The 23,779-nt window shown below is 35.9% G+C and overlaps 1 protein-coding gene across 1 annotated transcript; it reads left to right on the forward strand.

The window, feature by feature from the left end:
• Positions 1–1,543: 1,543 nt before the first annotated feature.
• On the forward strand, positions 1,544–9,251 carry LOC107821499 (pectin acetylesterase 8-like). The gene is made up of 13 exons (XM_075252748.1): positions 1,544–1,972; positions 6,167–6,308; positions 6,415–6,497; positions 6,568–6,697; positions 6,800–6,870; positions 6,967–7,053; positions 7,396–7,520; positions 7,607–7,667; positions 7,761–7,817; positions 8,140–8,217; positions 8,336–8,426; positions 8,658–8,806; positions 8,926–9,251. The coding sequence occupies exons 1-13, from the start codon at positions 1,544–1,546 to the stop codon at positions 9,022–9,024; spliced, it is 1,602 nt and encodes a 533-aa protein (XP_075108849.1). The 3' UTR covers positions 9,025–9,251.
• Positions 9,252–23,779: the final 14,528 nt, after the last annotated feature.

Raw genomic sequence — 23,779 nt, forward strand, 5'->3', positions numbered from 1 at the left:
AATATATTGTTGGAAAGCTATTTAAAAGAGCTACAACTTTCATATTTTACGTTTTCCAAAATTCCCACTACCGCGGTGCATGCAGCGGCGCAGGGCGCGCCACGCCTGTAGAAATTTCTTACAGCCTGTCAGAATCAGCTCTCTGAACTTCCCCCCCAAGCACACTGCATGGCTCGTCGCCCCATGAGGCACATCTGTGCAAATTTTACAGATCCAGAGTCCTATTTCGAGCAGGAAAAGGTGTTTCGTCTAGGCCCAATCCTATTTGATATAAATACATGTAAAAACGCTATTTTGAGGACGGAGGACATATTATTGACGTACTTTAGACCTAGGGAGAGCACGGAGCCGCCGTGGAGACCGGTGAATTCGACCTAAGGAGGCAAGAGCACTCTAGGAGCAAGGCGGATAATTCTTCTATGAGTTTTTCACTTCCTTCTTCCTATTTCCATTATTGTAGTTATGCATACTATTATGAATAACTAATTTATTATCTCGAGTTTCGATAGAACCTTTTGTAGGATAAATTCTTGTTATATTTTTATATAATTGAGCCGTTGTATTTCTCTATTTGTTCAACTACGTTTATATTGTAGTTGGTTGAAGAGCTCTCAATCAACTGTGCCTATTTAGTGTGTATTACTCGGAATAGAGTACATATTTAGGTAGTTGTTGATCAACATCACTCCTAACGTATATGAGGAATCAATACGAAGAGTTTAAAGGTGGAATTAGGAATAACAAAATCTTGGTGTGATCCGAGTGAGCCGTAACTTAGTGACAGCTAGCGTAATTCGAAAGAATATGTCTAGTAAATTGTGATAGTTATTCAGGAGAGAATTACGACACTCAGAGAGCTCATGATTGGTAGAGAAAACTTAGGCAAATTTATAGAAAACGTAGCAGAAAGGATTCCGACAATATAGGAAATCATAACTCTAGACCTCCTTAATCATGTCTCCAATTCTTATCCTTGTTAATTGATAGTTTTACTACTTTCTAGTATTTGTTAGTTAATTAGATAAAAATAAGCATTATAATGTTTATAACTAGAAAATTATTTGGACTTATGTTTCTTAGCAATATTGAACAGTTGTGTGCACCAACTCAAAATATTTTCGAGAGCGAGTTATGTACACCAACTCAATCTTAGGTGTGGAATATGTGTGATATGTGTGGTGGTCAAGATGGTCATTTTCATGGTTGTGCTTATATGTGTTATCCTCCCCCAACCCCTTATTATGATGGTTCTACTTTTTCTAGTGAAGTTAATAGGAACAAAGAACCTAGGGAAGCTGACGTGAAGGAGATCAAAGATATGTTAAAGTATCTAATGGAACGAAGTAATGAGAAATAACTACAAATACAAAGGCTAGGGGATACTAACCAAAGACAATGAGATACTATCCAACGTCAAGAGGTAAGTATTCTTAGCCTGGAGGCACAAGTGAGGCAATTGGTTGAGGCTTTAAATGATCAACAAGAAAATATTATGAATAGTAGCCAGGAACAATGTGCATTAGAGACTGAAATTGAGGTGATAATGGATGAGTTCAGAGTAGAACAACAACAATCAATCAAACTAGAATTTGAGAATGCCGATGTTGTAGAAGAGATATTAGTGTCAACCAAGGACATTGAAGATACATATTTAGTTGACTCTAGTGTCATTGGTGTTGAGGATGCTGACAGTCCCAAAGTTCTTGTAGTTGAGCGCATTGGTCCATACTCCAAAATTTTTTCCACATTGTGTTTGGATAATGATATGGAAATAAAGTCATCTGAACCAATTGAGGAGTCAAGCAATGAGGAACAAGGTGCATATATTCTGGAATTCTTCTTACCAGAAAGTCAGGATTACACACCTCATGTAAAGGCCAAGAAGCGTAGAAGATTACACTGTTCCCTAGGGCCAATTAGATTTGCTCCACCACCCCTGGAGCATAACCGGAAACTTGAAGCCAAAATGGGGGTCAAATTCATAAGTTCAAAGTGGGGGCAGAAAGTGATTCACGTCATGCCGCGACATTAAATCAAGCTCTTGTTGAGAGGCAACCCCGCTTTACCGCTTTTTTTATTTAATATTTTTATTTTTTTAATTGTATTATTTTTGTAGTATCGATTTTTGATTTTCTAGGAGCATGGAAAGCAAAACTATTGGAAGGATGCAACAAAAAATCAGATGGTTGGAACTAAGTGTAAGGTACCTGCACGAAGGACCAGGCCTGAGAGAAGTCTGAGTACCCCATGAGCTGCTAGTGCTTTGGCCTACCATGAAGTTTCTTTTACCCTCTTATTAGTTATGATGTGCATTGGTGACAATGCACAATTTTAAGCGTGGGGTGAGGAGATTGTCTGGTTGACTTTCTATGCTACTTTAGCCGTGTTAGTTTAATTGAATAATACTTTTTTTTATTAAAAAGATTGAACTTTTTCTGACGATGAATCTATTAAACAATTTTCTTGAGGGATTTAAGTTTAAAGAAAAAGGACAAAAAGATTTTCTTTATAGGTAGTGTAGCAACCCCCTTGTTTTTTTTGTGTCGCGGTTCTTTTCCAAGGATTTTGTTTGAACCGAGTAGTATTTTTTCCCTTTATCTTTTATTTTTATTTTTAGAGTAGATTAGAATTTAGGGAAAAATGGAGGAAGAAAGATGAGATTCCTAGTGCCCTTGACTTGTTTGATAGTAGCATATTTAGACTTTGTCATGTGTAGTATCTTCCCTATGAGCTAAAAGTGCTTATGATGCCTTGGTTATTTAGACTGCATATTTTGTGACGCCTATGTCTTATTTTCTTGACTTATGTTCCCTTTGTGCTTAATGCTTAACATCTTGTGGCTTTGTGAACGCTTGCATTTATTGAGCGTCAGAATGAGACCATTCTTAGTGAGTCATGTGCCATATGTGAAGTGAGATTTTTGTGTAGTCCATGTCATTGTACTTGTGTCTAGAACTTGCCCGGTATGTGAATCGAAGAGAAATTTTAGGTGATACTCAATGATTTTAGGCTTTCCTTGATCTTTTCGAGCGGTATCGCTAGCACAAATAAAATCTATCCCTATTTAATCCTTTTGAGCCTATAAACTTTTATTTGGCACCCACATTATAAGTCTATACCCTTTTTATTCTTAATTGACATTGATTTGATCCTTTTACCTCTTAAAGCACTTTAATTGTGAGATGGACGCTAAATGAAGTACGAAGGGACTAAGTGGTGGGTAGCTTTTGATTGGAACCAATTAAAGAAAGAATGGTGCATTTATTTTGTAAAATAATACACCACTACTGGAAATTAAAAAAGAAAAAAGGAAGAAAAATCTGAAAAAAGAGAAGAAAAAATATAAGTGAATAAATTGTTGTCTTATTCTTGCTAGTGGAGTATAAATTAAAGTAGTGCTTAAAGAAAAAGGAAATATTTTTTTGGAGGTGATATTGTTTGTGAAGTTGAAGTTGTATTGAGAGAATTTGTGCTTAAAGTTGATTATGTGATGTGTTAAAACGCTTAGGAGGATGAACCACTATTCCTAAATATATCCTACCCGTCTCTTAGCCCACATTACAACATTGAAAAAGTCCTAATTGATTTTAGATCGAGTGAGCTTACATTAGTAGAGATTTACGTTAAGGGAAAGCCTATGGTACCAATTGCATGCATGTGACTTCTTTTGTAAAAGTGAGTGATATTCTTTGATATATATGAGTCCTTAAAATATATTTGAGCATTTGATTTGAATATGTGGATTCAATTTACTCTCTTATTTTTGTTGTGAGGACACATGGTTTCATGAGGGATATGTAACGTTATTAGACTTCTCTACGATATTGAGTGTTCAAGCCATGAGTACATTGTGATATTGAGTTGGTTTTTGAGGCTAGGATTGTTAGGAGCATGTTGTCTTTGTTTGCATATTTTTGAAGTATGTCATAAGAAAAGGGAAGTGTATGTGATTGCATCTGCTAAGGTTTAATTGTTGCTATTTGTTGCTATCAGCCATGGTCATTGGTGTAGTGTGCCTCAACTGTGTAAAAACAAAGTGCTCAAGGAAAGTGTAGATTGATTGCTCGAGGACGAGCAATGATTTAAGTGTGGGGAGCTGATGATAGGCTATAGTTGCGTATTTTAGTAGCTTATTACACTCTAATTTACTGCACTTCAATTGAGTTTGAGCTTTCATTGCTAGTGTTTTGCACTAATTGTATATTTTATGCCTTGTAGGAGTGATTCCGAGCTATGTAGATATTATGGAATAAATTTAAAGATTTGGAGCTTTGAAGTTTGAGTAAAAGCCCAAGAAATTAATCCGAGATCGTATTCGGGGATCAACGGATGATAATTAAGAGCGAAACGAAGAATCGAGGGGGCATACGACACATTGTCTAGTAAAATGCACACAACTTTTCGCTCAGAATTCCGTTTGGGCACCACAATATATTGTTGGAAAGCTATTTAAAAGAGCTACAACTTTCATGTTTTACGTTTTCCCGAATTCCCACTACCACAGCACGGGGTGCGCCGCACCTGTGAAAATTTTCTGCAGCCTGTCAGAATCAGCTCTCTGAACTTCCCCACAAGCACACTACGTTGCTCGTCGCCCCATGCGACACGCCTGTGCAAATTTTACAGAGCCAGAGTCCTATTTCGCGCAGGAAAATGTGTTTCGTCTAGGCCCGACCCTATTTGGTATAAATACATGTAAAAATGGTATTTTGAGGACGGGGGACAAACCTTTGATATACTTTAGACCAAGGGAGAGCACGGAGCCACCGTGGAGATCGGGGTATTCGACCTAAGGAGTCAAGAGCACACTAGGAGCAAGGCGGAGAATTCTTCTACGAGTTTTTCACTTCCTTCTTCCTATTTCCATTATTGTAGTTATGCATACTATTACGAATAACTAATTTGTTATCTAGAGTTTTGATAGAACCTTTTGTAGGATAAATTCTTGTTATGTTTTTATATAATTGAGTCGTTGGGTTTCTCTATTTGTTCAACTACGTTTATATTGTAGTTGGTTGAAGAGCTCTCAATCGACTGTGCCTATTTAGTGTGTATTACTCGGAAGAGAGCGCATATTTAGGTAGTTAAACAACATCACTCCTAACGTATATGAGGAATCAATACGGAGGGTTTAAAGGTGGGATTAGGAATAACGAAATATTGATGCGATCCGAGTGAGCCGTAACTTAGTGCTAGTTAGCGTAATTCGGAAGAATATGTCTAGTAAATTGTGGTAGTTACTCGGGAGAGAATTACGACACTCAGAGAGCTCATGATCGGTAGAGAAAACTTAGGCAAATTTATAGACAACGTAGCAGAAAGGATTTCGATAATAGGGAAAATCATAACTCTAGACCTTCTTAATCATGTCTCCAAACATTATCCTTGTTAATTGATAGTTTTACTACTTTCTAGTACTTGTTAGTTAATTAGATAAAAATAAACATTATAATCTTTATAATTTGGAAATTGTTTGGACTTGTTTCTCAGTAATATTGAACAGCTGTAGCTAAGCCTTAGTTCTCTGTGAGATTCGATTCTGGACTTGTAAACCGGATTATATTTGCAGCGAACGCTTAGTCTTTTTTATAAAGCATAGTTGGGTGTGATCACTTGCCAAAACTTAGATGAAAAATGAGAAGAAACAACTTCCACTCTAGACATGATTGACCACAATCTTTAATTTAAAGGCCGCGCTTCCTTTATCCATTCGTGTTAGGGATGTATTCACGTCAACCACATTTGATATGTTTCAAAATCAATGGAATATTGATTGTGACCATATTGATATCGAGCATATTTGACATGTTTCAAAAGAAATGGGAGAAGTGATTGCATTGATTTCAACCACATTTGACATGTTTCAAAAGGAATAGGAGAAGTTATAACTTTGCTAATAATCTTTGGTTAGGTATGAGGAAGTACTTACTACTTCACCATAATCCTTATTGGTCACAAAATTCTGTCTTCAATAATTTCTTACTGTATTCATAGGTAGTTAATATCGTTATGGGCCATTGCATAAATTTTCAGCAAACCCATGTGGCTTGTTTTAGAACATTTACTGAACTCATTTTTTTTATATATATAGCCAAAGGTGCTGAAACTTTTTTTTTTTACAATAGATTAAGAAGATTTCAGAACCCTTCATATCATATATAACTAATTATTAACGGAGCTGAAGAAAATCACATCGGAGCAAAATGTTCCTAATATTTATGGTACTCCTTTTGACTATTTCTCAAGTCAGTGCACAATTTTAATAGTCAATACGACTATACTTCACAGTGCAATTGAAAAGGGAGCCGGTAAGAATTTAATTTAATTTTTAAATTTGATTTTGAATCATAGAAAAATAAAACATGTACTAATTAATATTATTTTACTCTTTTGTATGGTAATAATTAATTTCAGTTTGTTTGGACGGAAGTCCTCCTGCATACCTGATTGATAGGGGAAGTGGCTATGGAGTTAATAATTGGCTTATTCACATTGAGGTTAGAGTTAAACTTTTCGATATTTTTTTTTTTTGAAATTTATTTATTTAAACTTTAATAAATAATTCAGGGAGGGGGATGGTGTTCTACGATATCAGAGTGCATCAAACGTACCGGTACTAGGTATGGATCATCAATACACATGGAGGATCAATATTATTTTCAAGGAATTTTAAGCAACAAGCCTAACGAAAATCCAGGTAGTTATTAGGTTACATGCAAAAATAAATAATATTTTTTTCACGTTGAGATATTTTTAGAATTCCTAACTAATAAAAATCTAATTTTGTCAAAATGTTTAGACTTTTTAAACTGGAATAGAGTAAAGGTTAAGTATTGCGATGGGGCATCTTTTACCGGTGACGTTGAAGAAGTTAGTAAGTAAATATATTTTTTCATATTATCGCTAGAAATTTTGTGTTAATTGTAACTTTTCTATGTTGAAAAATGACATTTATTAATTAATTAGGTTACAGGGCTGCACTTCAGAGGAGCAAGAGTTTTCCTTGCCATCATGGAGGATTTATTATACAAAGGAATGTGGAAAGCTGAAAATGTATATTTCTTTACAAATTTATTTGGAAAAGTAGCTTTTTAATTCCGAAATTAATTATGCTATTAATGTCAACTCATGTCAGTCATGTCTACTGTCACTTAATTGGTACTAAAAAGGACAGTTCGGTGTGCTTATAAGCTCCTGTTACGTACGGGGTTTGGGGAAGAGCCAGACCACAAAGGTTTATTGTATTTGTACGTAGTCTCACCCTGCATTTCTGCAAGGGGGTATTTTTACGGCTCGAACCCGTAACCTCCTGATCACATGGTACTATAATAGAAATAGAAATCAACTAAATAACATAGTCTTAACTTCTTCTTCCGTTATATAATTTCATGTTAGGCCATTTTGAGTGGAACTTCAGCAGGGGGATTAACTGCAATACTACATTGTGACAAGTTTAGAAGTTTTTTCTCCACAAATGCTAGAGTTAAATGCATTTCTGATGCTGGTTTCTTTGTAAATATGTAAGTTTTATTCACGAAACGTGATTTGTTATATATAATTAGCATTATTGTTAATTACTGATTCTTAATTTTATGAATTTATGAAGAAAAACAATCCTAGGGGAACCACATATTAAGCAGCTATATGAAAGAGTTGTTACATTGCACGTAAGACGCTTTTGATTACTAATTTCACTTATTAATATACTTTCTGTAGATTATATGTATATATTTCTTGACTATGTTTTGGGATTTAATTAGGGATCAACCAAGAACCTGCCACGATCTTGCACCAGCTCCTACTTAGATCCAAGTTTGGTAAGATCAAGCAATTCTTTTGGGTTTATCTTTTAATTCGCACCAGAAACTACTTATATTTGATAGTCAAAAAAGTGCATAAAATTTATATAACTTTTATATATAACATAGATAATATATATATACAAAAAATATACTATATTTTTCGGCTACTATTTTGAAAGCGATTATACATTATCATTTTCCCAGTAATTTTTATGGAAGAAAACTGGCCCGTCTTAATTAATTCACTACATGATGTTTATTTCTTTTTAAAAAAAAATTGGTTTATTTTTATTTTTTGTACAAATTTTAACTAATACACAATACGATAATTTGGCAGTGCTTCTTCCCTCAGTATGCAGCACAACATATTCGGACCCCACTTTTCGTTATTAATTCGGCTTATGACTCTTGGCAGGTTAGAAATATATACGCGTTACTATTATTTATTTATTATAACTAAATTATTTTTATTTCTTTTATTTTCCTTCGGATTATAAATAAATTTCCCTTTTGCTTGATCATTAAAAATATAGATAAATAACAGCTTGATTCCTTATAATAACTGGAGGTACTGCAAGAAAGATATAAATGTATGCTCACCAAGTCAAATCCAAACTCTCCAAGGTCAGTACCAATTGATGGGGTTAATTAATATTATTCTCTTTTAACCTTATTCATGTGATATTCTTTTACCGAGGGAGTATCAGAAACAATCTCTCTACCTCTCAGGGTAGGGATAAAGTTTGCGTGTACACTACCCTCCCCATAACCCATTTATGGAATACTGGGTTGTTGTTGTTGTTAGTTTAATTATAACTCTCTATATATATGTTGATCTTGAATTATTGTTTTCAGATTTCAGGGTAATATTTATAAGGGCAGTTATAAATGGAATAAGACTAACTTCAGCAAGTGGATATTTCATAACCTCCTGCCATTCCCACAAGGGCATTGAAACACCCAGCTATTGGTTCTACCCCAACTCTCCTACATTGGTTAATAAGGTCATTTTATGTTTGCGTTTTACCATTAATCATTAATTTTCCTTTTATTTTTAAAAAAAATTCCCCTTTTTTTCTTTTGAAGATTATTTTGAGACTTGCTCATTATATTATTTATACAGGCTATTGCTCAAGCAGTTGGTGAGTGGTTTTTTGTTGAGAGTATTAGATTCCAAGAAATATCTTGTCCTTATCCTTGTGGAAAATTTTGCCAAAGCTAGGAACTTGGAGAGGATGTTCATATTTTACGCGTATTTCTGATATTTGTTTCTTTAATTTTACTTTGTTTTTAATGATTAATCCTACTCATGTAATTATGGGAAGTATATCAAATCACTTGAGATTGATTAAATTGTTAGTTAAACTTTATTATATTATTGTAAATTGGTATAATTGTTTCTCGTATTTTTCTTCAAAATATGAGAAAAATTTACATTCCCTCCTTCCATATTCATGAGCTCAAATTTACGAATAGATGAGAAAAAAATGCTAAAACCAAAGCTAAGAATCCGAAACTCCTCACAACACCATTTGATGCTATTGGTTGAAAATTAAGTTTTGATGATTAACAAATTTCTGTGTGCATGAGTTTAAGACCGTGGGTCTAGTGGTCATCGACTTAAATTCGTCGAAATTAGGCTGATCGGTAATAAATAGTGACCGAAGTCGGTTGCATTTTCCGACCGATTTCGGTCGGTCACTAAAATTTCATAAGTGACCAAAAAAGAAAAAAAATTCCGAAAAAACCGACCGAAGTAATCACCATCTGAAATCAAACGGGGGTCTGTACTGTGGCAATATATTATTCTACCACCAGACCATTGATATATTTGGGTTTAAGACTATCTTTTATTTTATTTGTACTCTTTAATTGTATTTTCACGCGAAAAATAACCCATCGATTTTGGTCGGTTTTATTAAAAATAAAATTACCGACCAAAATCCGTTGATTTTTTAAAATGACCGACTGAAATAACCCACCGATTTCGGTTGGGTTTTTGAATATTAATTTTTATTTTTTTGTATGAAAAATCGACCAAAGTTGGTCGGTTTCTTGAAAAATAAATTTCACGGAACGCCAAAATAGTTTCCCACATTTTTGTGCCAAAAGAACCGATTGAAGTTGGTCAGTTTCGTAAAAGAAAATTAAAAAATAAAATCGGTCAGTTTGCCGCGGCCGATTTTGACTGACTTTCTAGTAGGGCACCTACATAAAGAAAACTGAAATATTGCAACAACAAGAGCAAGACAAATTGGATAACCTAGATCAAGACAAATTGAAGAACCTAGATCTAGCCATTAAACTAGTTTAGTTTTTCTTGATCTTGTAACAGGCGATTTGAGTTGTAATCTTACATATTTTGTTCTAGAACAAATTTGTAAGAACATATTATGTGACAATCTTTCTGTTCTAGACTAAGAGCTTAGTTTGGAGTGTGCAACTACAATCATCTAGATTGTAGGCTATTTGAGTGACTAAATTTAGTCTCTTAGGTTGTAAAAGATTTTTGTAACTTGAAACTACTCGTTGTTTTAGTGAATTTTGTGAGAAAAAAATTTCAGAGTTAGGCCGTGACTTTTACTCCCTTGAGCGATGAGGTTTTCTATGTAAAATTCATGTCTTCTTTATTTTTCCACATTTATTGGCTACCTGAATTACAAGAACCAATTCAAAAACCTGGTTCTCGGGAAAACATACATTTCTGGTTGAAAATTTTAATTGGTAATTAATAGACTATTCATCCCCTACAGTGCATAATTTGTACACTAAACTAGTACATTTTAAAGCATGCGCACACATACACCAACAAAAAATTAATTGGACTGTGAAGAGATGGAACATAGGCTACAGGTGAGGAACAAATTGCCGCCGAAGCCACTGAAATCTACCAAGAGTTGTTTTCTCACTCTAATCAAATGGTTAACTTCAATGAATTATCTTGTCTTCCAAAACTAATCTCTACTGAGGAGAATAACATGCTAATCTTAGAACCCTCTGAGAAGAAATTAAGAGAGGTGGTTTTTTCATTCTATACAGATTCATGTCCTGGTCGTGATGACTTTAATGCCAAATTCTATTAGTGTTGTGAAATATCATTAAAGGGGATCTTCTTATGATGGTTAGAGCCTTTCTTTCAGGGATTCTATTCCTAAATCTCTTACTCACACTTATCTGATTATGCTCCCTAAAATTGATAATCCAGTCACCATATCTGACCTTAGACCTATCAGTCTTGGTAGTGTTTCTGTAAAGTTATTTCTAAACTATTGAATAACAGACTTGCTCCTCTACTACCTAACCTTGTGTCACCTAATCAATCTAGTTCTATTAAGGTTAGGTCAATAAGTGAGAATGTTATATTAGTTCAGGAGTTGGTGCATAATATTCCTAGGTCTAATAAGGATGGTAATGTAGTTTTTAAGCTAAACATGTCTAAAGCTTATAATAGAGTCTCTTGGCCTTTTCTTTGTCAGATTCTTAGAGCATTAGGATTTGGTGAACTATGGATTGATATGGTATAGAGGTTGTTGTCAAACATCTGGTACTCTATCAATATCAATGGTGTTAGGAAGGGGTTTTTCCATTCCTTCAGGGGACTTAGGCAAGGGGATCCCCTATCCCCTATTGTTTGTTCTATGGAGGAGAAAGGGAACATGGCTAGAGCTCCTTATTCTTCAGCAGTCTATATTCAATGGAAAAACTAGGACCTATGATTATACATTTGGCTTATGCTGACGACACTATACTCTTCACATCAGGAGGTATGGAATCTATCAGATTTATGATGCAATGCTTACACACATATGAGGAGATCTCTAAACAATTGGTGAACAAAGAGAAATCAGCTTTCTTGGTGGCTCCTAATGCAAGTCAGAATAATATTGAGGATATCATACTAGGTTTCAACATAAGTTGTTCCCATTCACATACCTCGGTGCCCAAATTTATGTGGGGAGGAAAAAATTTGTTACTTCAATGATATGGTGTCAAAGATTAACAACAGGATACAGGGATGGAACAACATGTTATTATCCCCTGGAGGAAAGGCTGTTTTGATAAACTCTATCCTATACTCTTTACCTATGCATATTGTTGGCCCAAGTGAAGTTTGTTTTGATGATTGACAAAGGAACTCAAGCATGAACTAGGTCCATACACAGTGCACATAGATACGGGCAGATTCGAGCATAAGGGGTGCACGTGAAGGAGATAAGCTTAAGTTGTTATAACTTATATCTCTTGATTGAAAAGGTTGCATAAATGATAAGGAGAATGACTCCTTATTCGAAGAGAACTTTATCCAAGATAAGGGAAGGGTTAGAAGTTGAAGATAACTAGAACTCTTCCACCAAGGAAGAGTAAAATATTGGAACTCTATTTATTTTTTATTCTACTAACTTTATATATTTCAGGATGTTCTCACTTTACATGCACGTACAAAATCTGAAGTTAAACGTGAGTTGAGAGCAAAATAGCAAGGCATTTTTCAAGCAATTCTTGTGTAATTCAATTGTACGAACCTGAAGCTACATGAACTAAATAGAAGAACTGGTTCCAAGTGTGTGTCTTTTTTTCCAGTTTCATTGTAGTAGGTGTTTTCAAATTGTACCTTTCAGCTTTATCTAGAAGCAATTGTATTAGGTACTCTAAGTATTCAGGTTAGAGTTAACTTGAAGTTGTCACAACAGTTAGAGGTTGGTTGCCACAATGGGATTGGAGGTAATACTTAGGTTTACAAAGAGTTTTGTAAATACTATTTTGGCTCAGTGATTTAGTGAAGTATTGGAAAAAATCCTACTGAGTAGTAGGTCGTAGTTTTTTCAGCTTTTGAGCGGGGTGTTTTTCACGTAAAAATACTTGTGTTCTTTACTTTCTGTATTTATTATTTTTGCAATAGCAGTATAAGAAACACATAGAAGAAACATGTCCTACAATAATTTGTGCACACAAAAATTGGACACCATAAAAATCACCCCCCTCTTGTGTGGCATTGAATTATAAAATATCAATTGGTATCAGAGCAGGTTATTCTTGAAGAGACTTACACCTTAAGAGAAGCTCAACATGAGTGCACCACCTGGAAACTGGAAAAGGTAATCCACTGCTAGACCACCACTCTTTAATGACCAGTACTACTCTTGGTAGAAAAACATGATGAAAGATCACATTATAGGAGAGGACTATGAGCTATGGGACATTGTCATCGATGGTCCACTGGCTACCATGAAGAAGAATGCTGAAGGAGTAGATGTGCCAAAGACAAGATCGAATTGCACAACTGAGGACTTGAGGAAGTGAGAGAAGAATGCTAAAGCCAACAAATAGCTTATTTGTGGACTTGGTCCAAATGAGTACAATAGAATCCAAGGTTGTACCACTGCTAAGCAAATTTGGGACACACTGCAAGTGGATCATGAAGGTACACCTTAGGTGAAGAGATCCAAAGGAACTCTACTGTACTCTCAGTATGAGAGCCTTGCTATGAAGGAAGGAGAAATCATTCAAGAAATGTACAAAAGGTTCAATACACTAACAAATGAGCTAAAATCTCTTGGAAGGATTACTCCTGGAGAAGAAAAGGTCGAGAAGATACTGATGAGAGTTTTGCCTATCACTTGGGATAGCAAAATTGTTGTCATCTAGGAATCAAAGAATATCACCACTCTTCCACTGGATGAACTAATTGGAAATCTTACTGCCTATGAACTTAGGAAACAAACCATGAAGATGGATGTACCTAAGAAGGAAAGGATCTTGGCTCTCAGAATGACTGAAGGTTTTGATCTAGAAGATGATAAAATGGCTATGATCAATAAAGATTTCAAGAAGTACTTGAGGAGAGGAAAGGATTTTTAAAGAAGTGGAAGCTACAACAAATCAAAAGCTCTTGAGAAGCAAACTAATAATAGCTTCTACAAGTGTGGAAAGATTGATCACCACATCAAGAATTGTCCGTTGTGGGAAACTGGATGGAAGAAGGAAATAGCTAAACGAAGAAACAGGAAGAAGGAATAGGTTCAACCCAAGAATAGCAACAACAAAGGATCAACCAAGGCTATGGTCGATGTTTGGGAGATAGCTCAAATGAAAGTTCAGATGATGATGAAGATGAACGAGCACTTATATCCATTAGAGAATCTGATGAAGAAGTTGAGGTAAGTGTCTCTCATCTCAAAGACAAAATTAAATTTTGTCTAAAGAAAGGTTATCTAAGTTGCTTGTAGAGCTAATTGATAAATCTGAGGATGTAAACAGTGAAAAGGAACAACTGTCAAAAGAATGTGTGGTTTTAATAGCTAAGTGCAAAAATCTGGAACTTAGGGCTAGTGAAACTGAAAGTGAAAATGTTGTATTGAAAAACCAGGTTAATGAACTTGATACAACTGTACTAGAACTTAGATCTGAAAATCTAGAAGAAAATGTGGGAAAAATGAAAGATGAGTTGTACAAAAGAGATGGGCAGATAAAAAGCCTAAAAGAGGATCTAAGCAAAGTCAATCATGAGCTATATAGAACTTGTAAATGGAACAGGTACTCCGATGCACTTTCATGGCTACAAGAATACCATAGTAGCAACAAAACAGGACTTGGCTTTGGGAACCCTGTACCTAAGTGGGATCCCAAATGCAAGTACCTTACACTTCCTAAGAACAAGATTTGCACACACTGTGGTAAAACAGGTCACTATAAAAATGAATGCACTGCAAAAGAAAAGGCAAGTCAAAAGAACAAAGAATTTGTTCCAGGAAAAATAGGCTACCAAGTTGGGCTAAAAAGAATTTGATTCATCCTTTTACCTATAGAAAGGGACCCAAACAAGTTTCGGTTCCTAAGACTAACCCTTGATTTTCTTTTTCAGGTTCAAGTGAAGGGAGCAACCAAATATGGTTCATGGATAGTGGTTGATCAAAACATATAATAGGAAGTAAGAACCAGTTCCTTTCACTTTAGGACCTTAAAAGAGGTAATGTATCCTTTGGAAATGGGGAAAAATGTGAGCATATTGGGGTTAGCAAGGTACGTAAGACTGATTCTCACTCTATTGAGAATGTCTACTTGATATATGGATTGAAGTACAGTCTAATAAGTGTATCATAACTGTATGATAGAGGTAACATGGTAGCATTCACCTTTACAAAATGCTTTGTGATTAATCTTACCACTGACAAGATAGTTTTGCAGGGAAAAAGAGTGAATAACATATATGTTGTGGATCTATCCACACTTTTAGTTAATGAAACACCTTGCTTAAGTATGTTGGATAATGATCCCCTCCTTTGGCATAAGATACTTGGACATGTTAGTCTAAGTCAACTCAATAAACTAGTCTCCAAGGACCTAGTGATAGGGCTGCCTAACATTAAGTTCAAGGAAGATAAAGTTTGTGATGCTTGTGCAAAGGGGAAGTAGATAAGATCCTCTTTCAAAAGCAAGAAGATGGTAAGCACCACCAGGACGATGGAACTGGTCCATATGTATCTTTATGGACCAATGAGAACATTGAGCAGAGGTGGTAAGAGATATGTTATAGTGCTTATTGATGATTACTCTAGGTTTACTTGGACACTATTTCTAACATCTAAAGATGAAGCATTTGACATGTTCACTCATTTTGTTAGAAAAACGCAGAAACAACTAGTAAACCAACTTGCATCAATTAGGTATGATCATGGTACTGAATTTGAAAATGCCAAATTTGCTGAATTTGTGATGAGCATGGCATAGATCATAATTTTTCTGCTACTAGGACTCCACAACAAATTGGAGTAGTTGAAAGAAAGAATAGGACATTGGAAGAAATGGCTAGGACTATGCTTCTTTCTAGTAAATTGCCCCATAGCTTCAGGGCAGATGTTGTAAACACTGCATGCTACATCATAAATAGGTGCATGACTAAACCTCTTGTTGAGAAGACTCCCTATGAATTACTTAAAGGGAGAAATCCAAATATATACCATCTTAGGGCATTTGGATGCAAGTGCTTTGTGCACAATTGTCACGACCCGAGATTCCCACTATCGTGACCGTGATGGCACCTAACATCACACTTGCTAGGCAAGCCAACATTATAGTTTTATTAACCAAATTCCTTTATGTTTTAGTGATTAAAAATAAATAAACTAAAACAAGTAGAAATAAATGCGGAAATAAGTAAATAGCCTCTTTATCTATATACTATTACCAATACTACTGCTAGTACTACCCCGAATCCGGTGTCATAATCCACGAACACACTAAGATTAGCTATAAATATTTGTTCGAAAGAAGATACAACAATGTATGAAGGGAATTAAAAATAGTAAATGTAGGAGCATAAAAAGGGACGTCAGGGCCTGCGGAAGCCATTAGGACTAGCTTGAGTCTCCTAGCTGAAAATTTATGCACCCGACCTCTCGATTAGCCACTACCTGCTCCAAAATCTGCATTGAAAGTGCAGAGTGCAGTATTAGTACAACCGACCCCATATACTGGTAAGTGTCGAGCCTAACCTCGATGAGGTAGTGACGAGGCTACGGTAGGGTAATTACAATATAACCTACATATAGTGTATAATAAAAGCAGAAAGAAGGACATGACAGAATAAAGCAGTAACTTGCAAGTAATGAACACAGAACTCAAGTGTCTTAGCAGTATCCAGCTATAACCAATCCTTAAGTAAAATGCAAAGCTACATAATGACTTACACAGTAGAAAAAAGATATATAAACACATAAACTAATGCAGCGTGTATCCCGATCCCACCATATATCAATATCAATGTGAATATTCACCCTTATTACTCCATATCAATCCACCCTTATTCCTCCTGTTACGGCGTGCAACTCGATCCCACCGTATAATAGCATTTCAACCTTATTCCTCCTCAATATATCACCCATATTCCTCTTGTTGCGGCACGCAACCCGATCCTACCATATCACATCAATTACTCAATAAGTACAAAAATTTCACAATTTAACTTAAAACTCTTCACAATATTTAAACCTCAAACCAAAGCAAACGGAAAGCTTGTACATTATGAAACTTCACACAAATAATACTACTCAGCGAAACCAATCCAAAATATACCATAAAACACCGATAAACCAGCTTAAGCCAATAATATGAGACAATGAAACTACAGGGTAGCTAATACCTTTAACAATGAAAAAACCAATGTCTGACAAATAGCAATTAAGCATGGAAATACCGATAAAGCATGTAGCAGTTAAGGCAGAGAAAGGGCAATATAAGAAGAACGGGAAGGAAACATGCAAAATAGATAAATTCGCGGCGCATAGGTACTCGTCACCTCACCTATACGCCACTCATATGGATTTTCACATAGCAAATAATTTAAGGGTTCCTAATCCCTCGAGTCAAAGTTATACATGACACTTACCTCGATCCACAAGCCACTCACTGCTCAATTACCGCTTTTTCTCTAGATTCCACTTCCAAACCACTCATATCTAGCCATAATTAACTTAATAACATCAATATTGCTAAATGAATCAATTTCAATACATAAATTTAGGTTTCCCAACATTTCCCCCCAAAAGTCAAAAATCGACCCCAGGCTCGCTTGGTCAAAACTTGAGGTTCGGACCAAAACCCATTCACCCCCGAGTCCGAATATGTAATTAGTTCCGGAATTCGACCCTAAATTGAGGTCTAAATCCCCAATTTGCAAAACCCCTCAATTCTTCCAAAAATTCCTAATTTCTACCATGAAAGAACAAGGTTTAGGTCTAGGAATCTAATGGGTGATGATGGAAATTGAAGGAAGTAAGTTAAAGAGTACAAACATATGATTTGATGTTGAATACACCCTTCAAAAAATCGCCCTAGGTCGAGTTCTAATGAAAGAGAGATGAAATTTTGAAGAAATTCCTGTTTCAGGTCTATTTTAAAATTACTGGGTAGGCCTTCTTCATGTTCGCGAAGGACCTACCATGAGCACAAAGCAATGACTCTATTAGCCTACGCATTCACGAGATACACTTCGCATTCGCGACAGCTTAGTCCCACCAGCCTACGCATTCGCGAGCTACGTGTCGCATTAGTGAAGAGTATACTTCCCCTCCCCCAAGTCCCAATGCTTCGCGTTCGCGGTGGCCTGATGGCATTCGCGAAGTGTAATGCCCTCAACGCTTCGCGTTCGCGACCAGTCTATCGGGTTCGCCTAGAAGAAAGTCTCTTACATGCCAATTTACTCTTTGCGTTTGCGAGAGTCCCTTCGCGAACGCGAAGAAGAAGACACCAGATGACAGCTTAAGCCAAAACATTAGATTTTCCAAGTCTAAAACATCCTGTAGCCTATCCGAAACTCACCCGAGCCCTCGAGTATCCAAACCAAATATGAACACAAGTCTAAAAACGTCATACAGACTTACTCGCGTTATCAAATCGCCAAAATAGCACCTATAACTACGAATTTAGCACCAAATTGAATGAAAATTTTAAGAATGTTTTAAAACCTCTATTTTCACAGTCGGACGTCCGAATCACGTTAAACCAACTCCGTTTCTCACCAAATTTCATAGACAAGTCTTAAATATCATAATGGACCTGTACTGGGCTCCAAAACCAAAATACGGACCCGATACCAATAAAATCAAACATTAACCAAATTCTTAAAACCATTTAATTTTCTTAAAAAAATCATATCTTGAGCTAGGGACTTCAGAATTTGATTTCGAGCATATGCCTAGGTCCTATTTCGATACAGACCCACCGAGACTGTCAAAATATGAATCCGGGTTCATTTACCTAAAATGTTGACCGAAGTCAACTAAAATTAACTTTTTAGGCAAAAATTATTATTGTCATCAACTTTCAATATAAAAGCTTTTCGGAAACACGCCCGGACTGCGCACACAAATCAAGGAGGGATAAAATGAGGTTTTGAAGGCCCCAGAACACATAATTTAGTTTTTAATCATAAAATAACCTTTTGGGTCATCACAACAATAATGGTAAAGACTCCTTAGGTATGTTTGATCCCAGAAGTGATGAGGGAGTTTTCATGGTATATTCTTCACATAGTAAAGCTTATAAGATTTATAACAAAAGAACTATGTGTGTAGAAGAAAGTGTATTTTTGATGAAACTAACATTCTTTCTGAGAGGCGGGAACATGAAGATGAAGCGGTTGGTCTAGTAAGCAACACAAATGAAGCCACAACCCAGACTGAAGCTGCACTAGACGAAAGAACAGGTGATGGAACAGGTCCTTCCACCCAGGGAAACTTGACAATGGGAACTGAACAAAGAGGAACTGATCCTCAAACCTTGAGGGAAACTGTCCATGAACTTGTTCCTCATCAACAAAACATTGAAGGAACATCTAGGGGAAACTAGCTGGTTGTGAAGCCTTACAAGTATCAAAGTTCTCATCCTATTGAGAACATAATTATTGATCCAACCTCTAGAGTCAAAATCAGATCTTCTTTGAAGAATCTCTGCATTTTTTATGTTTTTTTATCTCTTATTGAACCTAAAAAATTTGTTATTGCAGGTTGCAGACTGGGTGAATGCAATGCAATGCAAGATGAACTCAATCAATTTGAGAGAAGTCAAGTTTGACATTTGGTATCAAGACCCAAGGAAAGATTAGTAGTTGGCACAAAATGGGTCTTCAGAAATAAAATTGACGAAGATGGAATAGTTGAAAGGAACAAGGCACGATTGGTGGTTCAAGGATATAGTCAAGAGGAGGGCATAGATTATGATGAGACTTTTGCTCCAGTTGCAATATTGGAAGTAATTAGACTCCTTATAGCCTTTGCTGCTTACATGGAATTCACTCTCCATCAGATGGATGTCAAGAGTGCCTTCCTCAATGGCTATCTAAAGGAAGAAGTGTTTGTCAAGCAACCTTCGGACTTTGAAATCAAGAAATGCCCAGATCATTGTACATGCTTGACAAGGCACTTTATGGGCTCAAGCATGCTCCAAGATCATGGTATGAAAGATATCAAAATTCTTGCTTGAGCATGGATACAAGTGAGGTAAAATTGACAATACTTTACTCATGAAAGAAAAATGTAAGGATCTCTTGGTAGTTTGGATATATGTTGATGATATAATCTTTGGAGCAATTACTAATAAGTTAATTGAAGAATTTGCTAATCTAATGGGGAGTGAATTTGAAATGAGCATGATGAGTGAGCTTAATTTATTTGTAGGCTTATAAATTAAATAAAATTCAAATAGAATTATGATCCATCAGCAAAAGCATGTGAAAGAGTTGCTTAAAAGGTTTAAAATAGAAGAATCCAAAGAAATTGATATTCCTATAGCAACAATCACAAAATTGGATGTGGATGAACCTGGTTCATCTATTGATAAGAAGTTGTATAGGGAAATGATTGATTCTTTGTTATATCTCCTTAGGCAAAATACATAAGTTGCCACCTGACCTATGGCCCAAATCCCCCTTACACACTTTCTGTGGACGATAATAATATTACACGCGCAACCTTTCTAAAGTGTATCTAGTACACACCATCTTTTTGTTGACCAGCTTTTCAAAATATGTGTAATATCACGCACCAATAATATTGTGACATGTGTCAAAATAGAAAGAAAATACACTAAAATACCTAATTTACACCATAATTAAAATTTCTTCTTTAAAAAGGAAAAAAGAAATAAAAAATATCCCCCTTTCCCGCTTTTAGTAATTCCTTCCCCCCCTGCCCCAAATCTTTCCACCATTAATGGAGCTTGACTCTTAGAGATGAATAAGAGCTAAAGATGCCCATCTTCTTCTATAAAAAAGTTTTTATTTTTATTAAAATCACCATTGTCATAACAGTACCACTATCGCCATTAATTTTTAGAGCAAAATCCACAAACATTATAAACCCCCTTTTCAAAACCATTCAATTAAAAAAAATTGAAGTCAAAGAAAGAATCAACAGATCTGAAAATAAAATTATGAAAAAATATAGAGAAACTAGTCATTGATTTCATTAGCAGATCTGAAAGGGTTAAATCTTGGAGGAGATGACTAATAATTTAGAACTTGGATCTAGCTCTACAATTATTGTTGTGTTTTAGAGTTTAATCTATGGAGAAAACAAAGTGGGTAGCTAGGGGAAGAGGAAAACGTGTGAGGTGGTAGGGTGTGGAAAATGAACCAAATTATCTGGAGATGAAATAGTTAAAAATAGAAAAAGAAGAATTGACTCAAAAAAAGTTTAAAAGTAAAAAAGGCTAGACATATGGCATTTAAGTAATGATTAAGATCCAAAAGTTTTATATTCACCCGCCTCTTTTACGTGTAAAATACGCGCGCGCCATCTGTCAAATGTGGTGTGTACTAGATACACTTTAGAAAGGTTGCGTGTGTAATATTATTATCGTCCACAAAAAATGTGTAAGGGGGATTTGTGCCATAGATCAGGTGACAACTTATGTATTCTAGCAGACCTGACACTGTTTTCAATGTAGGACTTTGTGCTAGATTTCAGGTAAATCCAAAGGAGTCTCACTTGATTGATGTCACGAGGATCTTGAGATACCTGAAAGGCACCACTGACCTTTGTCTATGGTATCCAAAAGGTAGCAATTTTAACATAGTAGGATATGCTGATGCTAATTATGCAGGTTTTCTTGCGGATAGAAAGAGCACCTCAGGTATGGCACACTTTCTTGGCTCATGTCTTCTGTCTTGGACACTAAAAAGCAAAATTATGTGGCCTTATCTACTGCTGAAGCTGAGTATGTTGTTGCTGCCTCATATTGTGCTTAATTATTGTGGATCAAACAACAATTAATGTACTTTGGAATTGATGTAGGTTGTATCCCCATCTTTTGTGATAACACTAGTGCAATTAGTATGACCAAGAACTCGATTCATCACAAAAGAACTAAGCACATAGATGTTAGGCATCACTTTTTGAGGGACAACTATAAAAAGGGTTTGATCACTGTGGAATTCTATGCTACTGACAAGCAAATAGCTGACATCTTCACAAAATCTCTAAGTAGATATCACTTTGAAAGGAACAGGTTAGAATTAGAGATGATTAAGATCACCTAATAGGAACTAGTTCTAACTCATAAATTTTGGTTAGAAGTTTGTGAATTTTTATACATAATTAGATTAGATCTTGCTTAGTCTCAAACTTTCATTAGTATACTCTTGTGCCATGTTCTAAAATATATTATTAATCTCTAATGATATTATCTTTATTTTCTTGGAAAATTCAGACTCACATAAGAGATTTCTCAGTGAAGAACCTGGTTCATCAAGATTATATGGTACGTACTCTCCACTCTGCATAATTTATATATTTGGATTATAATAAAAATGAGAGTCCCATTTAATTCTAACCTCCTTGAGCTTATCCGTTATGAAATAAACTAGTTTCATTCAAACAGATTCCCAAAAATGCAACAAGTACCTAGATTATAAGAAAAGTCTTCAACGTCTTTTCAAACTGACTTCCAGTTTGATTAGACTTTAGGCTAGTAATAACCTACCCTAATTAAGGTTCTTACCAATGACCTTCCTCCTGTGTGATTCCCGCAATGTTCCTCGTGTATTTCTTTCATTACATACTCCGTTTGTGAAGGTCTGAGGCATCTTTCTAGGGGACCACCAAACATTTTACAATACATATTGTCTTGCTTTAAGCAGTACCGAGCAGCCTTCTTTCGAAGCGCATGATCTTTCTTCTTATTATCAGGGATGATACCATACTGCAAAAAAGCAACAATCTCATTACTCCACTCCCAAGTTAAATTATTAAAATTTACCTCATTCTTATCAAGACCAAGAACTGAATGAAACAAATGTATAATTGAGGTGTTTGCATCGCTTTCCACATCAACTACATATGCGAGATTAGCTAGGGCGTCTGCTTCAACATTTTCATCCCTTGGTGCTTTTGAAAAAGTTATCGTTACCCAATTAAACTCTTCCACTTTAAGTTGATTAGTCCTTAGTTTTTTCTTCACTACTAATTCACAACCGTCAAAAAAATCTCTCTATCTTCTCTCATCTTCTAAACACACACATCTTCTCTCATACCCAAACACAACAATGGCTATCCCTTCTGCGAATCCCTCATCACCACCCAAAGAAAATACACCCACACCATCCATCACACCTTCAACCACACCCACCTCTAAGAAAGGAATATTCAAGATTCGTGTTGGCAAGACTATGGCCAGAAGTGAATTATCCAAGAAGTTGAATAAACAATTGAAAGCAAGCCAGCCCCAAGAACCCCAGAAATCTATAGAATCATTCAAGTCTGCTACTGAGGGGGGGGGGAATTGTTTCTTCCGAAATAGAGCATGAAATATCTTACCCTAAAATTACATCTAAGTAATATCTGAGGTTGCTGCAAATCTGGAAAATAGATTTGTTCTGGTAGGAACTGTGGCTGGGGTTGAGACCACTGAGTCTGGGAAAATTGGTGGTAAAAATAAAAAGAGAAAAGAAAAGGAGAGTGAGGGTGCTTAAGGTGTTGTGAGGGGAATGGGAAAAGGAGTGGCTGAGCCTTCACCCACTCCTGTTGGTTTGACTGAAGAAACATGAGCGATAGTAATATAGAGTGAGGAATCTGCTGGATAAGAAGAGGGTGTGAGAGAAAAAGGGAGAAGTAGGTCTGGAAAAACTGCTAAGGGGTTGGTTAGATTGGGGAAGATTGTTCAAGAACGTGTTCCATCTGAGTAGGAACCCCTCCAATACCTACTGAGAAAGGTGCCTGACAGTTACAATCCTAGAAAGAAAAGAAGTTAAGGAGTTAAAGTTCTTGGTACTGCTAGGGCAAACAAGAAGAGAAAGGCTGCCTTTTCTATCCCTGTAGAAACTCCTCCCAAAAGTGGAAGAGATACAAGGAGTCAAGAAAAAGCAGAGTGAGGCTTAACTTGAGAAGGCTTTGAAAGAAAGCTAGAGGAAAGCTGCTGCAAAGGGAAAGAAGAAAATAGTTGAGCCTGTTAAGGCTGTTGAACTTGAGGAGATGGACCTGGTT

Source organism: Nicotiana tabacum, chromosome 5, assembly GCF_000715075.1.
Source record: "Nicotiana tabacum cultivar K326 chromosome 5, ASM71507v2, whole genome shotgun sequence".
Taxonomy (NCBI): Eukaryota; Viridiplantae; Streptophyta; class Magnoliopsida; order Solanales; family Solanaceae; genus Nicotiana; species Nicotiana tabacum.

Bases quoted from the DNA above. Each gene is read 5' to 3' on its own strand.
- LOC107821499 (XM_075252748.1), top strand. From the start codon at position 1,544: ATGGATGAGTTCAGAGTAGAACAACAACAATCAATCAAACTAGAATTT. The intron at 8,218-8,335 runs GTTAGAAATATA...TTAAAAATATAG, and splicing joins CGGCTTATGACTCTTGGCAG to ATAAATAACAGCTTGATTCC. The intron at 8,807-8,925 runs GTCATTTTATGT...TTATTTATACAG, and splicing joins CTCCTACATTGGTTAATAAG to GCTATTGCTCAAGCAGTTGG.